Source organism: Castor canadensis, chromosome 3 (assembly GCF_047511655.1).
Source record: "Castor canadensis chromosome 3, mCasCan1.hap1v2, whole genome shotgun sequence".
NCBI classification, from domain to species: Eukaryota; Metazoa; Chordata; class Mammalia; order Rodentia; family Castoridae; genus Castor; species Castor canadensis.
This window is the reverse complement of record NC_133388.1, coordinates 116210835-116230767: the sequence shown is the minus strand read 5'-3', so window position 1 is coordinate 116230767 and position 19933 is coordinate 116210835. Positions and strand designations below refer to the sequence as shown.

The 19933-nt window shown below is 33.9% G+C and overlaps 1 protein-coding gene across 14 annotated transcripts in view; it reads left to right on the top strand.

Moving 5' to 3' along the window:
• Pcmtd1 (protein-L-isoaspartate (D-aspartate) O-methyltransferase domain containing 1) overlaps nt 1–19933 on the top strand; it is a 246183-nt gene that overhangs the window by 40485 nt on the left and 185765 nt on the right. For 6 of the 14 annotated variants that reach the window (XM_074068523.1, XM_074068522.1, XM_020182621.2 and 3 more), the window contains one exon: nt 9525–9627. The exons of 2 other annotated variants lie outside the window; for them this stretch is intronic. In XM_074068523.1, the coding sequence (XP_073924624.1) occupies nt 9525–9627 (103 nt within the window). Of the gene's footprint in view, nt 1–2552; nt 2727–9524; nt 9628–10664; nt 10728–11061; nt 16234–19933 lie in introns of those variants that run through there. 6 more of the 14 variants (XM_074068526.1, XM_074068525.1, XR_012446310.1 and 3 more) reach the window with 5 other exon arrangements.

Sequence of the window (19933 nt, the reverse complement as noted above, 5' to 3'; positions counted from 1 at the left end):
TCTACTTTCTGTGAGGAGACTTCCAGAATCATTCCAGCACTGTGGATGTCAGTGCCTTGGTGCTACAACATTCAGTTCTAAAGGTGAAATAGTTGACAAGCAGGAAACTTACTGCCAACTTGCATAGATACCTCTAGCTGCTGAATTGTCCAAAGTATCTGATTAGTTAAGCTATGTGCTACCATCCTGTTTGGTAGCTACACTCTTTTTCTTTCTTTTTTCTCTTACCACAGCTACCCTATATTGCTTGTTGACTTCAGGTACTTATGCTTTCTCTTTCGCTTGATTTCGTGTGCATTCACACACTCCCCTTCTCTCTCCCTCTTGCTTTAATGTGGTGTGATTTATCTACCATAAAGTTTATCCATCTTAAATGTACAATAAAGTGATTTTGAATAAATTTGTAGAGCTGTGTGAACATTACCACATTCCAATTTGAAAATAGTTACACTAAAACAAAAAGATTCCTCATGCCCAATTGCATCCACTCTCTTTTCCCACCCTAGTCCCTAGCAACCAATTATATGCTGCCTTGTCTCTATAGATTTGCCTTTTCTGGACCTTTCACATAAATGGAGTCATGTAATATGTGGGTTCTTTTGCATTAGCTTCTTTCACTCAGCTATATATTTTCAAGGTACTGTGTGCTAGACCATGTGTAAGAACTTTTTTTTAATGGTGGAATAATATCTCATTGGGTAGATAAACCATGTTTTGTTTATCCATTCATCAGTTAATGGGTATGTTGATTTATCATTTTTGTGGCTATTAATAATGCCGCTGTGAGTATTAAAGTACAAATCCTTGTGTGGACATACATTTTTTTTCTCTTGGTTGGATTAGAATTGCTGAGCTATATGGTAAATTTGCATTTACTTTTTTTTTTTTTTTTAATAGTACTGGTGTTTGAACTCAGGGCTTCATGTATGCTAGGCAGTCTTTCTACCACTTGAGCCATGCCTTTAGCCTTGTATTTAAATTTTTAAGAAGTTGACAAACTGTTTTCTATAGTTACTGCACTGTTTTACATTCCCACCAACATTGTGTGTATGAAGTTCCAGTTTTCCACATCCTCACTAACAGTTGGTGGTCCCCACTCCCTGCCTTGTGTTTGCTAAGCATGCATACACTGTGGCCCCAACTCTGTTTGGTTTTTAATAGCTATCTAGGTGGATGTGAACTGTTAACCTCATTGTAGTTTTAATTTGGTACTTCCTTAATTAATAAAGTGGATCATCTTGGCCTTCTGTATAACTTGGGTGAAATGTCTGTGCAAATCTTTTCCCTATTTTTTAATTGGGTTATTGAGACTTTTAAGTGGTAAATATTCTTTATATATTTTGGATGTAAGCCTTCATTAGACATAGGATTTTCTTTTAGGCTCTTTAAAGGGTGGGTTTTTTTTTCTTTTTTTTTTTGTTTTTTTGTTTTTTTGTTTCTGTAGATTTGCCTTTTCTGGACCTTTCATATAAATGGAGTCATGTAATATGTGGGTTCTTTTGCATTAGCTTCTTTTACTTAGCTATATATTTTCAAGGTTCTGCATGCTAGAACCTTTGCTTTGTTTTGGGTGTTGATCTTGGAGATTGAACTCAGGTCTTCTCTTGCTAGACAGGTATGCATGTGCTCTATCACTTGAGTCACACCACCGTCCCTTTTATAAGGTCTTTTAAAGTGATGTGATCTCTTGGCTCCCTCCTACTTTCTTGGTGAGATAAAATATATTCTGCTGGTGTCAAGTTTCTCTCTGAGTCAAATTCAAGCCTAACTTGAATTTTCCTTCTGTCCTCTGTTCTACTTTTCAATTTTTTTTAAAAAAAGATTTTGTCATTTTCTTTCTAGGAATTATAAAGTTCTTCATATGTAATTTATGTTGGGCTCTGATAAATCTTTTTTGAAAACATTTTCTTTTAGGCTAATCACGTCCTAGGATCAGTAAGGCTCCCAACCATTTAAACTATTTTTTAGTCCTCCTTAGGCTGTTGTGCATCTGTTTTTCCATCCTTTTATCCAGTTTTGAGTTGTTACCATTGTTCTGTTCTTTTTAGAATTCTTTTTTCCCCCTGACTTTCCACTGGTGGTGGTAAGGTAGAAGCCATTACTCTCAACCATTTTGTACTTCTACTACCTCTTTGTTTATGGATAATATTACTGCTGATTATTACAGTAACAGTAGTAACAAATAGCAATAAAATAAATTTTAGGAAGTAATGTGGGGTTTAGAAGTTTTGCAGAGTTTTCAAAGTAATTTTTTCTGGTTATATTTCCTTCCACTCTGAGTCAGTCTGAGGAAATTCCTTCAGCATTGTAAGTGTTCTAGATTTGCTGAGCATCTTTACTTTTTATCTTTGTGATTAATGTCTCTCCAACCTGGATCATCTATACAGAAAATACAGCTGATCCTTAGTATTATTTGCAAATTCTGTTTTGGAATTTGCCTATTTGACTAAGTTCATTTGTAATCCCCAAATTACTGCATTGTTTTTGAGATCATTTGCAGACCTTGTGGAGAGGAGCAAAACAATCCAGTCTCCTGCTCTGTGTGTTTCTAGCTGAAGGAGGACAAGGTCAAGCTTTCTGCCTTTTTGGCTCAGCTGTCATACAGAGTGAGCAGAGGGTGGAAAACCAAGGAAGCCAGAGCACTACAAAAGAAGCTCCATATTGTACTGGGACCACTGACAGGGCTTGAATCTCACATCTGACACCAGTTTATGAGGCTGCCTCAGGCAAGTCATTAACTTTTCAGTTCATTTTCTCTTTGTAAAATAGACTACGAGGATGAGTTTTTAGGATTTAAGATTATAATCTGAGATACATGTTTTCCCTAGCTACAGTGGTTCAAGTGTTTGCTAACTAGTGTTTACTGGACTTTACAGAACGTAACTACCACAAATAATGAGAATTGGCTGTATGTTATTTTCAGAAAATTATTAAACCTTTCTGAATGTTTTTATTATGCTTATGCCATAATTCTTCATTAGTGTGCACATCCCAAAAGTTTATTTTGTCCCTAATCCAATCTTCTGTTCCACATAAGACAAAAATTTCAACAAATTCTCTTCTTTCTCTTGTATTTCCTTACCTAGTGAAAGGTACAGTTTTCTTCTGTATTACTTAACATAGAAACTTGAATGTTAGTCTTTTATATTGTGGAATAGGTAACATACATTCATAGCACTCAAAATTCCCAAAGTATCACAAGACACACTTCAAAAATATTTTCCTTCTTTCCTATCTTCCATCTTACCTAGTTGCCTCCCCTGCTATTCCCACAAGTTGTTCCCCAGTTTTTAGAGCTCTGAGGACACCTCGGTTTTTAATACACACAAGATGGATGTTTATAGAAATGAGTGTTGGCCTGAAGGCAGAAGAAAAATTTCTTTAGCAATAATAGAAAAACATTTATTGCATTTTTTTATCAAATAGCTGAAAATAACAAATTCATTTTGAGTGGAATGTATTTATTTATAAGGTTTATTTCTGTGGAAGTCCTTATCCCTTAATAATCAGTTAAAATAGTTGTAACATAGATTGTTTTGCTAATGTATTTTATTTTAAAATAAAATATGCCTTTTATGCTTTGTATATGTCACTTGCCTCAGTCTTAGTTGTGAACATTTTAAATTTGAAACCGTAGCTAAATTTATGTGCTTTGTCATTCTTTAAAGAAGTATTTATTATCTTAGACCTGTGCCAGTTGCTGAGGATACAGCAGTGCATAAGATACATTCCCTACCCTGTAAATTGTGTGTGGTATTTATAAACTAGCGATAGAAACATACTGTTGCTCTTGTTGCTGTTCTTTATTTAGTTCAATAAATACTGAGAATCCATGTGAATCACTATGCTGGCCCTAGATATCTTTAGGTATTTCAAAAGTAAATACGAATTGAAGTAAAAGCCAATGAAAATGGCTTCTGGGGAAAATGATTTCATTAAAAAAGAATTTGGACCAAGATCTGAAGCTGCTTAAGTTAGCTTTTATACCATCTGTATTACAATTGAATACTTTTTTTCCTGTTTATTGAATTTGCCTTGGAGAAACTAACTTTCCACTGTAACATTCCTGTATATATATGAGGTAGAGTGTAAGTTGCTCTGGACATACTAGACTCAAATAGTATTGGCCCTTAAGTAAAAATATGTAAATGAACTGTTGTCTCATCTGCTCTTGATACTTGACACTTCACACACAGTTTACTTAGGGCTGTAGGTCCATTCTCTGTAACTGTTTGAAACAATACTTTTGGATCTTTTGTAAACGCAGTTTTGAGAATTACGTGTAATAAAAGAGTTAGTACTTATTTATGCATGGACTGAAAGGGGCCTGAGGCATTGTAGTTTGCTTTGGTAAATTCTGGGACTTGTTTGAATGAGGCCTTTTCCAAACCTAGAGAGCAGAGAGCAAATCTCTAACCTTGTTAACTTCAGAACAGTTAAGGTAAAATGGCAAGACTCTGGAAAAGTTGGAATTTTTTTAAAACTCAGGACCTCAGGTTTGCTGGGCGAGTACTCTACTACATGAGCCATGCCCCCACCCATTTTCTGCTGTAGCTTATTTTTTCGATCTCCTGCTTTTGACTCTGGCCTGGGACTGCCATTCTCCTATCTCTACCTCTCAGGTGACTGAAATTACAGATGTGAGCCACCACTCCTGGCCCGATAATTTGTCTGCTTTTTTTCAGTGTTATATAGAATGTGGGAAGCCGTACGAAATTAAATGTATTTTAATAAGTGGCAATGCATTATAGCAATTTCTCTCAATTGCCTAGTTAATAATTGCTTAGCTTTTTGCTGATTTTTTTTTCTTTCCTTTGTCTATCTTTGAACTATTTTATGTTCTCCATTATACTACAGGGTATTCATGGAAAGAATGAAATTTGTCTGCTTTTTATCCATTATTGTCCATGAATACTTTGTTACTTAAAAATATTCCAAAAGAAACCTGTTGTATATGACTAAAAAGTAATAAAGTATCATTGAAGTTTATTGAAAGATGTTTTTACATGTATGTTTTAATCCCATTGGTTTTATACTAGTTTCATAGACAATAAATAACTGATTCACCTACTCCCCCTTGTGGTAAATACTTAAGGTTAGACAAAGTGCTGCTAACTTATATATAGGCTAACTGTAGAAATTACTTTACCAGTGACAACAGAGATTTGGATACTCAAAAACAGATTTTAAAAATCATTTAGCTTGACTTTTTGCATAATAATTAGGAGGCTGTGGTAATGCTGTGAACCTCAGCTCAGGGTGGATTTACCTTCTTGTGCCTGGGCCACACCCCAGAGATTTCCTTTAGCCCATCTGCAATAGGACCCAGACATTGATAGTTTTGATCAGATAAAAGTTTAACCTGTAAATAACCAGTTCTTTTTGTGGGGAGAGGGCACATCATCATTTCTAACAATAGTTTGTTACCTTTCTTATACTCATTATTGCATGAAACACTTTTACATAATACATGTGGTCTTCTCAAGGGTTCCTTTTATAGTAAGAAAGTTTTCAGACAGGGACCTATTAGTCTTAGATTATGCCAGTAAAGAGGGAGAAACAGGATTGGAAATTAGGACATCTCACCTTAGATCCTCCTTCTTACCACACATCATAGTGTTTTGGCTTTAGAGCCCTCAACTAAAATAATAGATCTTGAATTATTTTCTCTTCTGAGTTCTTCCAGTTATGTTGCCTGTGTTCTATGAATTAGCTTTACACAAAATATTAAAGGCATAGGGAATTGCATTCAGGTATACTGTGAAGCTTTCAGGTTTTCTTAGTCTGTGCCAGGAGGCTTCATCCATCCATGTCACATTGTCAAACTGTTGGATGTCACATGAAGTTGATGTAAATATAAGTAAATACTGTTAATTACATAAACAATTTATAAGTGAGCCTACTAGTTACTGTCCTTTATATGTAAGCTTTAGTTGCTGACTGGTGAATAAAGAAGCTAGATTAGATTCAATTATTACAAAAGATAAAGTCTCTAGACTTTATTATATTTATTGCTCACAATAAGTAGGCTTTCTTAATAACTGTATTTGTTTTAATAAACATTAACTTCTTTGTTTCTGTTTTCTCTGTAATGTTTAGCTGTTAACGGTTTAACCATTAGCATTTTCTTCTTTAAAGTACATGGTATAAAAACTAAACTTTTATTATTTCATAGAAAAATCTTCATTGGTGAATATAAAATAACATTGGATTCTGTTGAATACAAAGTCAAATTTCTGCTTCATCTGACGTGTTAACGTCATTTTTTGAATACTGTTTCATTTTTTTCCGTGGACAATTTATACTTTTCAGCTTGTTTACTTTGTCTATCTAAATATTCATGCTCTTTTTCATTTTCAGTAGCCTATTGATTTTTGATTGCATATGGTTACAACATACTTCTGGTAGTGTACAATGATAAAAATGTTCTTTTCCACTGTAGACTGCTCACTCCCCTTCTTCAGAAGCAGCTATGTATGCTTTTTCAGTTTTCTGTGTCTTATGTTCTTATTGTTCTATTTTATTCACATGTCAAATTTGAGTTGTAATAATCAACACTGCACTATATTTTATGGTATACTTGATGTGTTCTAGTTGTATATCATATTCTAAATAAATGAGATACTAGTGACATTGCTATTTAAATTCTGCCTTTTATTAATGCACTTTATATTTTTAATTTATTTTCAACATGTTAAATGAGTCCACATTATTAAGTAATTAATGGTAATTAAAGATATTCCTCCATGTTATTTTAAAATTAAATAATTCCATCCATTTAAGAAAACATAAATGATAATGTACACTACATAATAATGTGTTCTCTTTGTCTGTTTATATTGTTTATGAAACAAGTCCTTTGTGTATTACTGAAAAAAATTTTTTGGAGTCAAAGTCTTGCTATTTAGCCCCAGCCAGCCTGAAACTTGTGATCTTTCTACCTGATGTTACTGAAATTTTTTATCTTTTGTTATTAACCATCTTGTGTCAAGGAGATACGATAAAACAAGTTATGTGAAAAAGCATTAAGAAATTTTCTTAAACTTTAAACCTTATTTCTAAAAGTTGACACTTTATACAATAAACAGGAAAAAGAGACCAGTGGCATCTTTGAGTGAGGAATAGCCTGTCTGGTTCCATTTGATCTGGAACTCTGAGATTCATCAGATGCCCACTGTAAATAAGGCTGTTTGAAATACGGGATGGAAGCCTTGATGGTTCAGGTTCTTACTTGGTGTATTTGGACCTCGAGGAATTATGAAATGCTAGCAATATTGACCTTTCTTATTGATCTGCCTATGAAGCCCTAATTTTTTTTTTTTTTTTTTGGTGTGTGTGGGGGTGGTACTGGGGTTTGACCTCAGGGCCTCACACTTGCTTAGGCAGGGACTCTACCACTTGAGTCACTCTGCCAGCCTCTTTTTTGTGTTGGTTAGTTTCGAGATAGGGACTTGAGAACTATTTGCCCAGGCTGTCCTTGAACCATGATCCTCCTGACCTCCGACTCAGGAATACAGATGTGAGCCGCCTGTGCCTGGCTTCTTTTTTTTTTATAAAAATGGTTGATAGTATAACTAAATTATTAATGGATAATGAAAATATAAAAGTCTCTGTTACATTTGACATTCAGTGGAATACCTTAAAAGGATAAAAGAAAATCAGATTCATTTCATAGAACAGTATTTTCCTACTGTGTTCTTGTTTTTAAGTGATTTAGTTTATTTTGAACTTTTTTAAATGAGGAAAATTTTGGTATTTTTTCTAACATTGTATGTGCTGACCCCTATGGAAATTCAAGTTTCCAGAATACTCAGATTCAATATCATCTTAAACAGTATGTATGTTTTTCTAAGTTTAATATATTTGGTACTTCTTTTAAGTGAATATTTAGTTATGTTGTTTATCTGTACTAGTAATAAGGAATTATATGAGGTCTTACATGATTTTGGACTGTTGTTCCAGTTTTCTTATGAAGGCTTACCAGTTTGTAAGTCAGGTAACAAAAAAGAAGCACACTGGGAAGGTGGAGTTAGTGGCCCAAGTGTTAGGGTGCCTGTCTAGCAAATGTGAGGCTCTGAGTTCAAGCCCCAGTACCACAAAACAAAACAAAACAAACCCCCCCCCAAAACCCAACACATTTAAGATTGTTTCATTTTTAAAATATTAAAACATTTCAGAGGAAGCTAATTATCCTTGTGATTTGATGAATCAAATACCTGTTTGTTTAATCTTCTAGTCTGAATATATTTTTAAACTCACAAAAAATAAGACCAAATAGAAAGTTATGGCAGCATAGTAGTTTAAAGTATATCCTTATCTAATTTGGGTTGAAGATTGTATCTGAACATTTTGTTTAAATTTTCATAGTTGGGTATTTCCTGCATGGCTGTTTCCTTTTCCATCTACCTTTTGAACATCCAAACATGAGAATTTGTGACTTTTTTTTTGTTACTTTATTAGTAGTTAGTAGAAACAACTCCAATATGCACTGTATTTTTAATGTCATTTAGTAGGGGGCACCCCCAGTCAAGTATTTCCTAAAGATACAGAAAATAGGTAAGGCATACACACTTTTCTAGGAGCCCGATATCAAATTACAGTGAAAAAAAAAATCCATTTGGCTCAATTTTAGAAGTTGAAAAGGATCTAGCATAACTAGATGTGCATGTGTTATTTTTATGTGGAGCACAGGCAGGTTGTAGGAAGGCCTAGGATATGGTGAGTCCTTATATTCTCAGTGAGCAGGTACCAGAGTGGGGAAAGTACCATGCCGATACCAAATGGTGGTCAGAGGGGGCCAGGAAAACCCTCCTCTCTTGCCCTTGTCCTGAGAGGCCACTCCATCCGTGGTCACATATAAAAAGAAATACCCTGTGGGAATGGGAAGTATGCTGGAGCACTGGTTCTGCAGTGAGTGGCTGGTGGTCACAGTCTGTTAGATATGGGAAACTCCAAAATGCACAGGATGCAGCCTTGACCCTGGAAGAATTTAGCATTTACCTGTTGAAAGGATGTTCTGAAACATTTTTATGGTTTCTACCTCAGCCCATGATTTTAGGCATCTGAGGATTACCAAACTATGAGCAAGTAATAAATGAAAATAATGACAAAGAACTTAGGGCTGGTGGAATGGCTCATGCAGTAGAGCGCCTGCGCAGCAAGTGTAAGACCCTGAGTTCAAACCCTAGTGCTTCCAAAGGAAAAAAAAAACAAAAACACTTAAATTTCATGTGGTATATGATTCTTTTTTGACTCTCTTTGGAAACCTTCAATCTTTTATACAATAGCTTTTTTTTAAAAAAAGATAAAATGCAGGTGAACCGTTTTCAGTTTTGTGTTTTCCCTTTCTTAACATTAAAACAATATAAGTAGACTTCCACCAACTTTACAATCCATAGCTAGCAGATGTTTCCATATTTCCAGCCCTCTTTAAGTACTTCTATGATAGATAACCAAGCAGAAATTAGAAGAGCTCATACAAGGGCACCATTAATACTTTTATTAAAATGCTGCTACGATTGCAGGTCCTTTTGGAATAAATCATGGAATTGAGCTTCATTCAGATGTGGTGGAATATGCCAAGGAAAAGCTGGAGAGCTTCATCAAAAATAGTGATAGCTTTGATAAGTAAGTATTCATATCTTGTAGTTTTGGTTTGATGTGCTTAATAAATAGATAAGTGAAATATGTCTGTTCTTGAACACTTAGTTTCTTATTGATACTCTTTTACTCAGTTGAATGCAGCAAAAATTCATGTGCTATAAAATGAGAAAAACTTAACATTATGCTATTTTTTATCCATGTAATTCTACGGTAAATTATAAATAACATTTATTTAGTAATTTTGTGCTACTCATTTTATTAGCAATGTTCCATTCATTGCACAGATAAGTATCTTTTTCTGGACATAAAATAGAAAGATACTTGTGATCACAGTACTTTTCTGGAACTGGTTTTAAATCTTTTGGATAGTAATGTTGTAGTTCTATCCTCTTTATTTGTACCATAATTTGTATTCAATTACTTTGTAATGTATCCAGAAGAAATTCTTACAGAAATATGTTGGTATATCAATGTGGGATTTGGTTTGAGAAACTTGTTTTATGGAGCCATCATTTTGAATGCCTACTTCCCCTTAGAAGAAATATTACATGGGCTTTGATCTTGGGCTGGCAGGGCAAGTCAGTTTGGTATTTAATCTCACTAAAAATCTTCCCTGCTAATACCATAGAGCAAGGACTCTTAGCTTATAGTCCATGAAATGTGAAATCATATAAAATTTCTAAGTCTTTGACATCTCTTGTTTTTCTGCACAGCTTGTCATATTTTCACAGAGAAAAAGCCTTTTCAAAAAAAAAAAAAAGATAGGAAACAAATTTACAGCAGAGTTGACTTCAGTACAAAAGCATTCAGATTTCCAGCTTGGCTTGTTGGGAATGGGCCCTCACTTACCTTGCGAGAGAGTCTAGACTAAAATTGGAGGCTTTCTTCTAGGGAAAACTGCCTTGGAGAACAGTGCCAAGAGGGCAGCTGAGAAGACTTGTAAATATCTTAGAGGGGATATTTTCCTTTTTCCTCCGTTTCTTGATTCCTCTTTTCCTTCACTTTGCACTTTTTCATTTCCCTCTGCTGTTGCCATTTTGTATGGGTCCTCTGGCGGGCAGCATTGAACTGAATGAAGAACTGAAAACTGATGTCCTGCAACAAAATCCTCAGTTGCAGGCAAGGTGAGGATTGAAGTGGGAAATGCTCAGGTTTTACATTTATCTGTAATTGACTCATTAGAGTTAAGTAAGCCACTTGAATTTTCTGCATCAATTATTGAACAACTTCCTTTGCTTTATTTGTACTTGTTTTTATGAACAACTAACATTTAATTCCCATTTTAATCATTTTCATTTGTTTACTGTGTTCATATTCTATTTCTAAGAAAAACACAATTGACAGACTTTTTATTCCAAATTATTAGATGGAAATTGGGATTCAGTTTTAGTATCCTTTTTTGTTTTTTATCATTTCTTTCTGTCCCATGGTGTTTAAGATGTGAACATTTTTAATTATTGGAATTTTGTTAAATTTATTGAATTTCTGTGAAATATGTCCTTTTTTGTTTGAAACTTAATATACAGATAAGGGCTTTTTGAATACATTTGAACTTAGAAAATATAAATGTATTAATAAAAGCAAGTATTTAAGATCTGTTATATATTATTAATGCATTTCTTCTATTAATACACGAAGACAGGTAATTCAGTTTTGGATCATTAGTGAGGCAGAACAGTTTAGGAAGAGCCTTTAGTCACTGGAGCAAGTATTCAAGTTTATAGCTGACAAGTGGATATAATTCTGGGAAACAGTAAAATATGGCATGATTTGAAGGATTCTATGTCAATATAATTTAAATATTACTGTATAACAGAAGTTTGAAGACTATATATTGTCTCAACTAAAATTTAAGAGGATGAATAGGATCAAAGTACATTATATGCTTTACAGAAATAGCACAATGAAACCCCTCACTTTGTATAGCTAATATGCAATAATAAAAATTTTCAATTGTTTCCTATAATTATAAAATCAAATGTCCTTGCCTTGTATTTCTTGAGTTTTATTTTATGGTGTTATAAAGATTATTTAATTCATGAAATGATGATTCATAAAATACAGTGGTATGACTGAACTAAATGTTTCTTTGTAATTTTTAATGGTCTTCTTAACCTTAGCTACAATAATTAACCAGCCCTTATAACACAGTTACTTTTGAAGTGTTACCACTTATTTTTGAAACAGATTATTATATTAAACTGGTCTGAAGACAATTCAGGAAAATTTTTATCCTAATTTTTAAGCAGTGGTGTGAAATATTACTGTTATGTTTTCAGATTACAAACATTTATTGTATACAAAGAGTATGAGATACTAGGAAAATGTTTCATTTTGCATAAAGTAGTGGTTGGAAGTTAAGTAATCAAAGTGGATGTGGTGGCATTTAGTGGGCTCTTTTTTGTTCCTTTTTACATAATTTGGATGTAGTAACAAACTATAAAGATATATTTTTCTTTCTGTCATACTTGTGTTTTGATAACTCCTTTACAATTTTTCTTGATATTTGGGGATAATATTTCTACTTATTAAAGTTAAAAATTTTTTTTTCCTTGGAATAATTTTTTTAAATTTTTATTGTTTTATTATTCATATGTGCATATAATGCTTGGGTCATTTCTTCCCCCTGCCCCCACCCCCTCCCTTACCACCCACTCTGCCTCCTCCCTTTCCCCCCCATCCCCTCGATACCCGGCAGAAACTATTTTGCCCTTATCTCTAATTTTGGTGAAGAGAGAGTATAAGCAATAATAGGAAGGAACAAGGGTTTTTGCTAGTTGAGATAACAATAGCTATACAGGGAGTTGACTCACATTAATTTCCTGTGTATGTTTGTTACCTTCTAGGTTAATTCTTAAAGTTAAAAATTCTTGAAAATTTTCTGTGCAAAATGTTAAAAATCCCCTGAATAGTTTCATTATATTTCATCTAAGTAGTTTCAACATATTTGTGTATAGATCATAGAAATATATATTTTACCAATAAAATATAAAGTATAACTGAAGAAAATTAATTGTTAATTTAAGTATTCCTTACTATTAGATTTTTCTTGATTAAGATGGAAAAAATAAGTAGCTTAAACCTAATGTTTGTCTGGTCTTATTTATCCCTTGATTTGGATCTCTTTAATCAGTCCTTCTTTCAAAGGTATTGTCATGTTGTAATTTAAAATGCACTTTAAAAGTTTTCTTACATATATCACCTATTGGAGATCAAAGTGAACCCCCTAGTACGGTAGATGGAGTTGAGTAGTCTATAATCAGATCATTACTGTCTATGTAATGTAAGATGGTCTTTTAAAATACGAATGCATTCTTGTGTAGAGAGCTTGGGTCTTGTGTCTAGAAAGTATTCTAGATAAAAGAATCATTACAATGAATGTACTTGTCAGTTGTCTCTGTCTTAGTCCTATATCAGCAAATTAAATACTCTAGAGTTGCTACTCTGAATTCACTATACTGGGAAATGGAAGAAGGTAGATCTCTTATGTATGATTTATTCCTTTGGTACTTATGACATTCTTCAATCCACTGAAATTATTTTATAAAATAAAACTGACCTGATTTCAAGATCCTCTAAAAAATTGACAAATGTTTTCTGTAAATGACCAGATAGTAAATCTTTTAGGCTTCTTGGGCTAAAAGATTTCTGTTGAAACCATAGATTTTGCCTTTTAGTAAAAAAGTGGCCATAGTCTCCCAAGAAAATGAGTGGACATGGAGGTGTTCCTGTAATACTTGATTTACAACAACATAAACAAGCTGTGATGAGTTTTGGCTGCTAACCCTCATTTGCTGATCTCTGTGATACTCTTCACACATAGTCTCCCAAACATCCTTTTCTAAAGCTCACTCTGATCTGGTTAAGTCTTTGGGATTTATTTTTTTGAGGATTTCCAGGATTTTAGATGTCTAGCTTTTGTGAGGGAAGGAGGAGATTGGGAGGCTCAGATTATATGAATTAATATTTGTGCATGGGCAGTAAACAAAGTAATCTGTCCAGCTGTAGTTACTTGACCTGAAGGAACTTTAATTACAAACTTTCATCCTGTAAATATTTGCAAAATAAGCTAGTATATAGTAAAGCATTTATTTATAGGAGTATGGATGTAGTAGCTTCTATATATATATACATACCTGTATGTAGTTTATATATACATGTATGTAGTATGCATGGAGGACCACTGTTTGTATATAGTTGGCCATGTAAATTAGTCATGATATAGTAATGAAGACAGTAGTGAGCTGAAGAAGAAATTCCTAATGTACATTGTCTACTCATTAAATATTATTAACTGTTTGTTCATAATGCTTTATTCATAATCCTAGAGACAATATTTGTATTTACATTTCCCAGGTGGGAACATGAGGGTTCGATACAGAGGCTGAGTCTACAAGTTTTTTTCTTAGTTCTGGTTTGACTCTTAACTATGTAAAATTGATTTATTCTAATATTTGTTCCTAAGTAATAAGCTGCTAATAATGAATTACAGCCTAGCAATTTAGCCTAATAAGGAAATCTGAAGGAGTACTTTTGTGTTTTTATCTTTTATTTTCTTCAGATTAGAGTTAAGGAATGCTGTTCATGTGGCTAAATGCACTTTGGTGTTTATTACATCAAAGAGCACACCTATCCTCATCATTAATGACAGTGTGGCTTGAATTGCTATTGGGGGTGAGGATGAATGAAAGAGTACACTCCTCATTTTTTATGTTTTTATAGACTATACTTGCTTATGTCAGCAGCTTGTATTTTAATTTTATCTTAAGTTAAGGGTATGTTTTCCACATGTGATTTGCATTTGAAAATTCAGTGCTTCTGTATTCTGCCAACTTTTATCACTATAGTAGTCCGCTGTTTCATCGCTAAGAAAATGATGACATACTTGAAGTTTTGCTATATATGATTCATTATACATTCATTATTATTTCAAAATATTTTTCAGATGTACATTTTGACATTCTAATAATGTTTAGAAGAAACTTGATGAAAATTGTTGCAAGTTGTAAATTTGTAGTTTTTGATGCCGGGAATAGAACCCAGGGTCTGTGCTTGCCAGGCAAACATTCTACCACTGAGCCACAACACCCCATAGCCCATAAACACATCTTATTTTTTGGTAGTACTGGAGTTTGAACTCAGAGCCTCATGCTTGCTACGCAGGTACTCTACCACTTGAGCCATTCCATCAGCCCTTTTTGCATTGGTGGTTGTTCTTGGTATTATTACTATTTTTGGTGGGACTGGGGTTTGAACTCAAGGTTTTGCACTTGTAAAACAGGCTGAGGCAGAGCAGGTATGCTATTGCTTGAGCCACAGCTGTAATCTGTTTTCTCTGGTTATTTTGGAGGTGGTGGTTTCGCAAAGTATTTGTTCAGGTTGGTCTCAAGCTGCAGCCCTCGCAGTCTCAGATTACAGGTGTGAACCACTGGAGCCAGCTGCATTGGTTATTTTTGAGATAGAATTGCTTTATGCCTGGGGCAGCCTGAACCTCAGTCCTTCCCATTTGTGCTTCCTTGACTAGCTGGGATGACAGGTGTGAGCCACCACGCCCAGCCATTTGTTGAGATTGGGGGTCTCATGAGCTTTTTGCTCTGGTTGGCCTCCAGCCACGATCCTCCTGATCTCTGCCTTCTAAGTAGCCAGGATTATAGGCTTGAGCCTGTAAACCCAGTCGATAAACACATTTTTAATCATGACAAATACTCAAATATTGGGATGGAGAATCCTTACAAATAATCATCAGGGTTATCAGTTGTATATATTAACATCCATAAGAAATGACATGGGAGAATATTTGATGGCTTCACACACATTTTAGAAGAAATTATTGTTGAAATATTTGAAGTCTTGCCTATATGTGACTTCCCTGTAACATTTCCTAGAGTATATGTAGAGAATGTTTTTGATCCTGTGGATTTCTCTAGTGCTTTCTTAAATGAAGAATTACTGCATTTACTCTCAACACTGCTTTGAATAATGTTTAAATTATTCTGAAATGAGTTTGCTATTGGAAGAGAAAACACTGGAAAAGGTAAAAGTCTTTATTTTAATTCAGTAACTTAATTATCGATTGTCAGGGTGTTTTGAATGGTGCTAATAAACATTTGGAGATCAAGAGTTTAACATTTCCCTTGGTCTTTTCCCCCAAAGGAAAGGTCTGAAGTTTTGTTTTAGTTATTATAGCTCTTAAAAGTGAAGACTGAGTGTTTTAAGAAAAAGAAGGCTTTGTGATTCATTTGGCAGGTTGTTTTGGATGGAGGTGTGAGAACAAGGTAGGATTCATTCCCATGTCCCTGAAATTCCTTTTATTCCATTGGAATAATTGTCTAAGATTTCAATGACAGTGTCCTGTGGCACCTGATAAACTAGGTGTGCAGATTGTCAGCCCCCACTTCACAGTGTATTGAAGGGGAATGTTGTTTTTTCTACTCTCAGTCAGCTCCTAGACCTAGACTATCCGTCTAAGAGGGAAGCTACAGGGCAAGGCTAGGTCACCCTGATCTCCTAGCAGCTTATCAAAAGAATTATATGGGCAAGTTGGCAAGGTCCCTGCTGTGAACGAAATCATCTGTACGTCTCAAGATGAAGACATTGCAACATGCAGCTGTAAAGAAAACTACTGCTAAGGTAAGTGATTAGAATCCTGGTCTTTCTTTGGGCAAGTGTTCATGTTCTAAGCCAAGACATCTGTGTGCTCTGTATTGTCTCATAAATGATTTTCAGTGTACATTTTAATAAGAGTATGCCAGACATTTTTCCCTCCTCATAAGTATCTGAAAAACAGTCATTGGATTTTCAGGTTTAAATCAATAGAAGTATATAAGCTTAATGAATTTGAGGATATTACACACATTTTAGGATTTTATTTTTGGTTTTGGAATTATTCTAAATAAAAGTTAGCACAAATTTTCATCTTACCTACAAACATAAAAATTTAATTAATACCCAGTTTAAGTCTAAAAACTAGGAGAGAATATCTGAACCATTCTGAAATAACCACATGTGAATTACCATTTTGGTAGACTTACTACCGTTTTTTTCCTTCTCAGGTTTCACTTAGTATGTGACTTATGTGAAACAAAATGGAATTTGGACCTCCTTTTTCACTTTTTAAACTTGATTTATTTGTAAATTTATAAATACTATAGTAACATTTTGTAAACTGAGAAGTCCTAGATTTTTTTTTTCTACAGTCTTCCAGATTATACAGAATTGTATTGTGGTTTAAAATATATCCTTTATCTCTATAGTACTATAGAAACTTAAGTAAGATAGTAAAAATCTAAGGAAGAATTATGCTTTATTTTCTACTCTCCTTGGAAGGATCAATAGGAGTTACAATTCACTCTGATAATATTACTAGCTGTCATTTGTGTCTTGAATGAATCGTTTATTCATTATGCATGTGAATTGGCATATTTGTAAACATTTACCTGAAATAATATAATTGCATACTTTTTGAAAGAATATCAGCAGTAGAATTTTGGTCATTTGTAACCTAATTGGTGTGAATTTATTGACATTAAATGCTGTCACAAAAATAAGCTGTAGCAGTATTAGAATACAAAACATTTAAGATTCACAAATGTGTACCTAGTCAAGAAGTCTAAAGCTCATGTATAACTACTTTGTTAGGAAAACTTATAGTCCATTTATAGATTTAAAAAATGTAACTGGAATTTGAGAACTTTTTTCTTAATTGTGAAAGAACCATGGATTATGGGTAGAAAAGATTAAGCCATAGTTATAAGTATAATAAATAATCCCTAGATGTAGAAGTTTTTCTTACACTACTAGTGTTACAGTGTTTTGGTAGTATAATTTGGCATAGAACTTCTCTTAGATATTTTTAGTGCCAACATTTTCTCCCAGTTATATGTCTTTCAGTTTTTGTGATTTTCATATTTAGAAATAGTCTGGTCATTTTGGAATGTTGTCTTAATTTCAAGTAAGCTTTCACATCTGTGTATTCTATTGAAGGAAATTGATATGTAAAATGAAAGTGTAACAAAAATAGAAGTGTGAAAACTATGTGCATTTGTGGCATGGGGCTTGGCTTGTAAGCTTTGGCTTAGCAAGCTTGAGGCTTGGATCAGTCCACTACCCCCTTCCCCAAAAAGCTATATGCATTTGTTAGAAGTATGTATTTCATTTGTATTAGTAGAAATTATTTATTGGTGGTTTGATTTTTCTCTGCAGTGATCCTTATAATACTCTTCAGGTTGAAATACTTTTTTAGATCTCCATTCGAAAGCAAAACATTCAAGTTGTTTACTAGAACAGTAAGGGTGTTTTATTTGGGATCTTTAAATATATGATGGTTTATTCTTTAAAGGCAAGGGTTTTGTATTTTTCATTATTTGAGTTTTGCCTTTTTTTGGCATGTTGAAAATTCTGAATTTTGTAACAAGAAGCTATAGTCGTTAATACTAATCAATTTAGTAAAACATGAACCATCATACTGCTGTAGAGAATGCCATAGACCTGTAATTCTTCTGTTATTTTATTCCTGGGAAAATTTGTTTTCTAGCCTTGAGTTTTTTTGATTATCAGGTTTAATGTGTTAAATTTGAGTTCATACTCAAAATTGGTAGGTACAAAAGTTAAGACAAGCATTTATGGTTCTTTTATGGTTTACTTAATAAGTTCATTTTAAGGACCATTATAGGTGATGGACATACAATCAAATTCAAAAGAAATATTCAAAGGGATAGCAGAAACACCAGGAAAATGTTTTAAAGGGAAGAGTGTGTTAAAGAGAGAGTATTTGAAGCACTTATTTATCTATAATAAATAGAAGGGCAGTTGTTTAGTATTTTCCTTTTATGTAACTGTTGATACTATTACTGGAACCAAAGAGGTCTCCAAAGGGAGGAGGCTTCTACCTGGCCCTTGGGTACCAGTTTGTGATGTTGTCCCAAAAAGAATTTTAGGACACATTTAGGTAGAGACCAAGGAAGTTGTAAGCAAACAAAAGGACAGCACACACCCAGATGTGGGTGTGGGCACCTGAGAAGAGGCATGCCAAGTGCTCTAATCACCAGTGATATTTATGGTGAGAAAGTGAGTTGGAGTTTGGTTAAACTCCCCTTAGTTTAAGTACTTGTCTTTGTTTAGAGCACGGGGTCTGCTTTAGTCAGTCTTGGTGTTACACTGTTTTGACATTATCAGTTGTGTCCAGATAACAAGTCTGATCAGTTTACTAAATATGGGTCATGGTGACACAGATGTGTTCCTCTTGAGCATCCCTTTAAACAAAGGATGGGTTCATTAGATAAATGAACCTTAAGATAAATATTTTTCCTTAGCAAACACTTCTGTGAGTGAAGGAGTCATTTTACCAAGTTTTTGTTCCCAAGATAAGTGGTTTTTTGTTTGTTTGTTTGTTTTCTTTTAAGATAATATTGTTCAGTCCCCAGAGTAGCATAGAGAGAGAGATGCTTTTTTTTTTTTTAAACTATGTGTTGCAGTTTAGTGAGGAATTGTGGTGCTTATAGCAAAGAAAATAGTACCTTTGTGTTTTTAATCAAGCTATTCACTAATGCAATGTTTACCTCTGAATTCCTGGCTCCTATTTTCCATGCCTTTTTTCCTGATCTATCCTGCCTCAAAACAGTATGTACATATATTAATTTAAAAATATAAAATAAATATTTAGATATTTTGCATTTTTTTGTACTTAAGTTTTCGAAAACTTAAGTGAATTTTATGCTTGGAACACAGCTCACTTTGGACTACCCATATTTTAAAGGTTTAATATTCTCATGTGGCCACCATCTTGGATAGTGCGGTTCTTACCTTTCAATCACAGGTTGTGATTTCTCAACATAGCTTACTCTGATCCCCAGGTCTTTCCGTTTCTTTTTATCCTTAATCTTAAGGAGTCATATTCCTTTCCTTTAAAGCACTTATCACAGTTGTAAGTTATACTTTTTTGAATGTGATTATTTGATGCATGTCTCTTCCACTGGATGTAGACATGATTATTTCCGATTTAATTTCCATTCGGTACCAAAAGCTGATGCTCAGAAAATAGTATTTGGCTGAATGAATATGTAGTTACTACTGATAGGTAACTTATGTAGAGAGACACATTTGAACTTAAAGTTAGGCACTAAGTTCTTTCTAATTTATTTTATTGTAATGAAAATATATAAAAATCATTAATACGAGATGCAGTTTTAATTGTCAGTTGTTTGCCTGTAATGGTGTTTTCCTTGGCAATAGTTCTGTAAGCTAGCTACCTTGTATTTTAGTCAGTAGGAAGCTTTTAAATCTGTAAATAAGCTGGATGGTGGCACATGCCTGAAATCCCTGTTACCAGGAA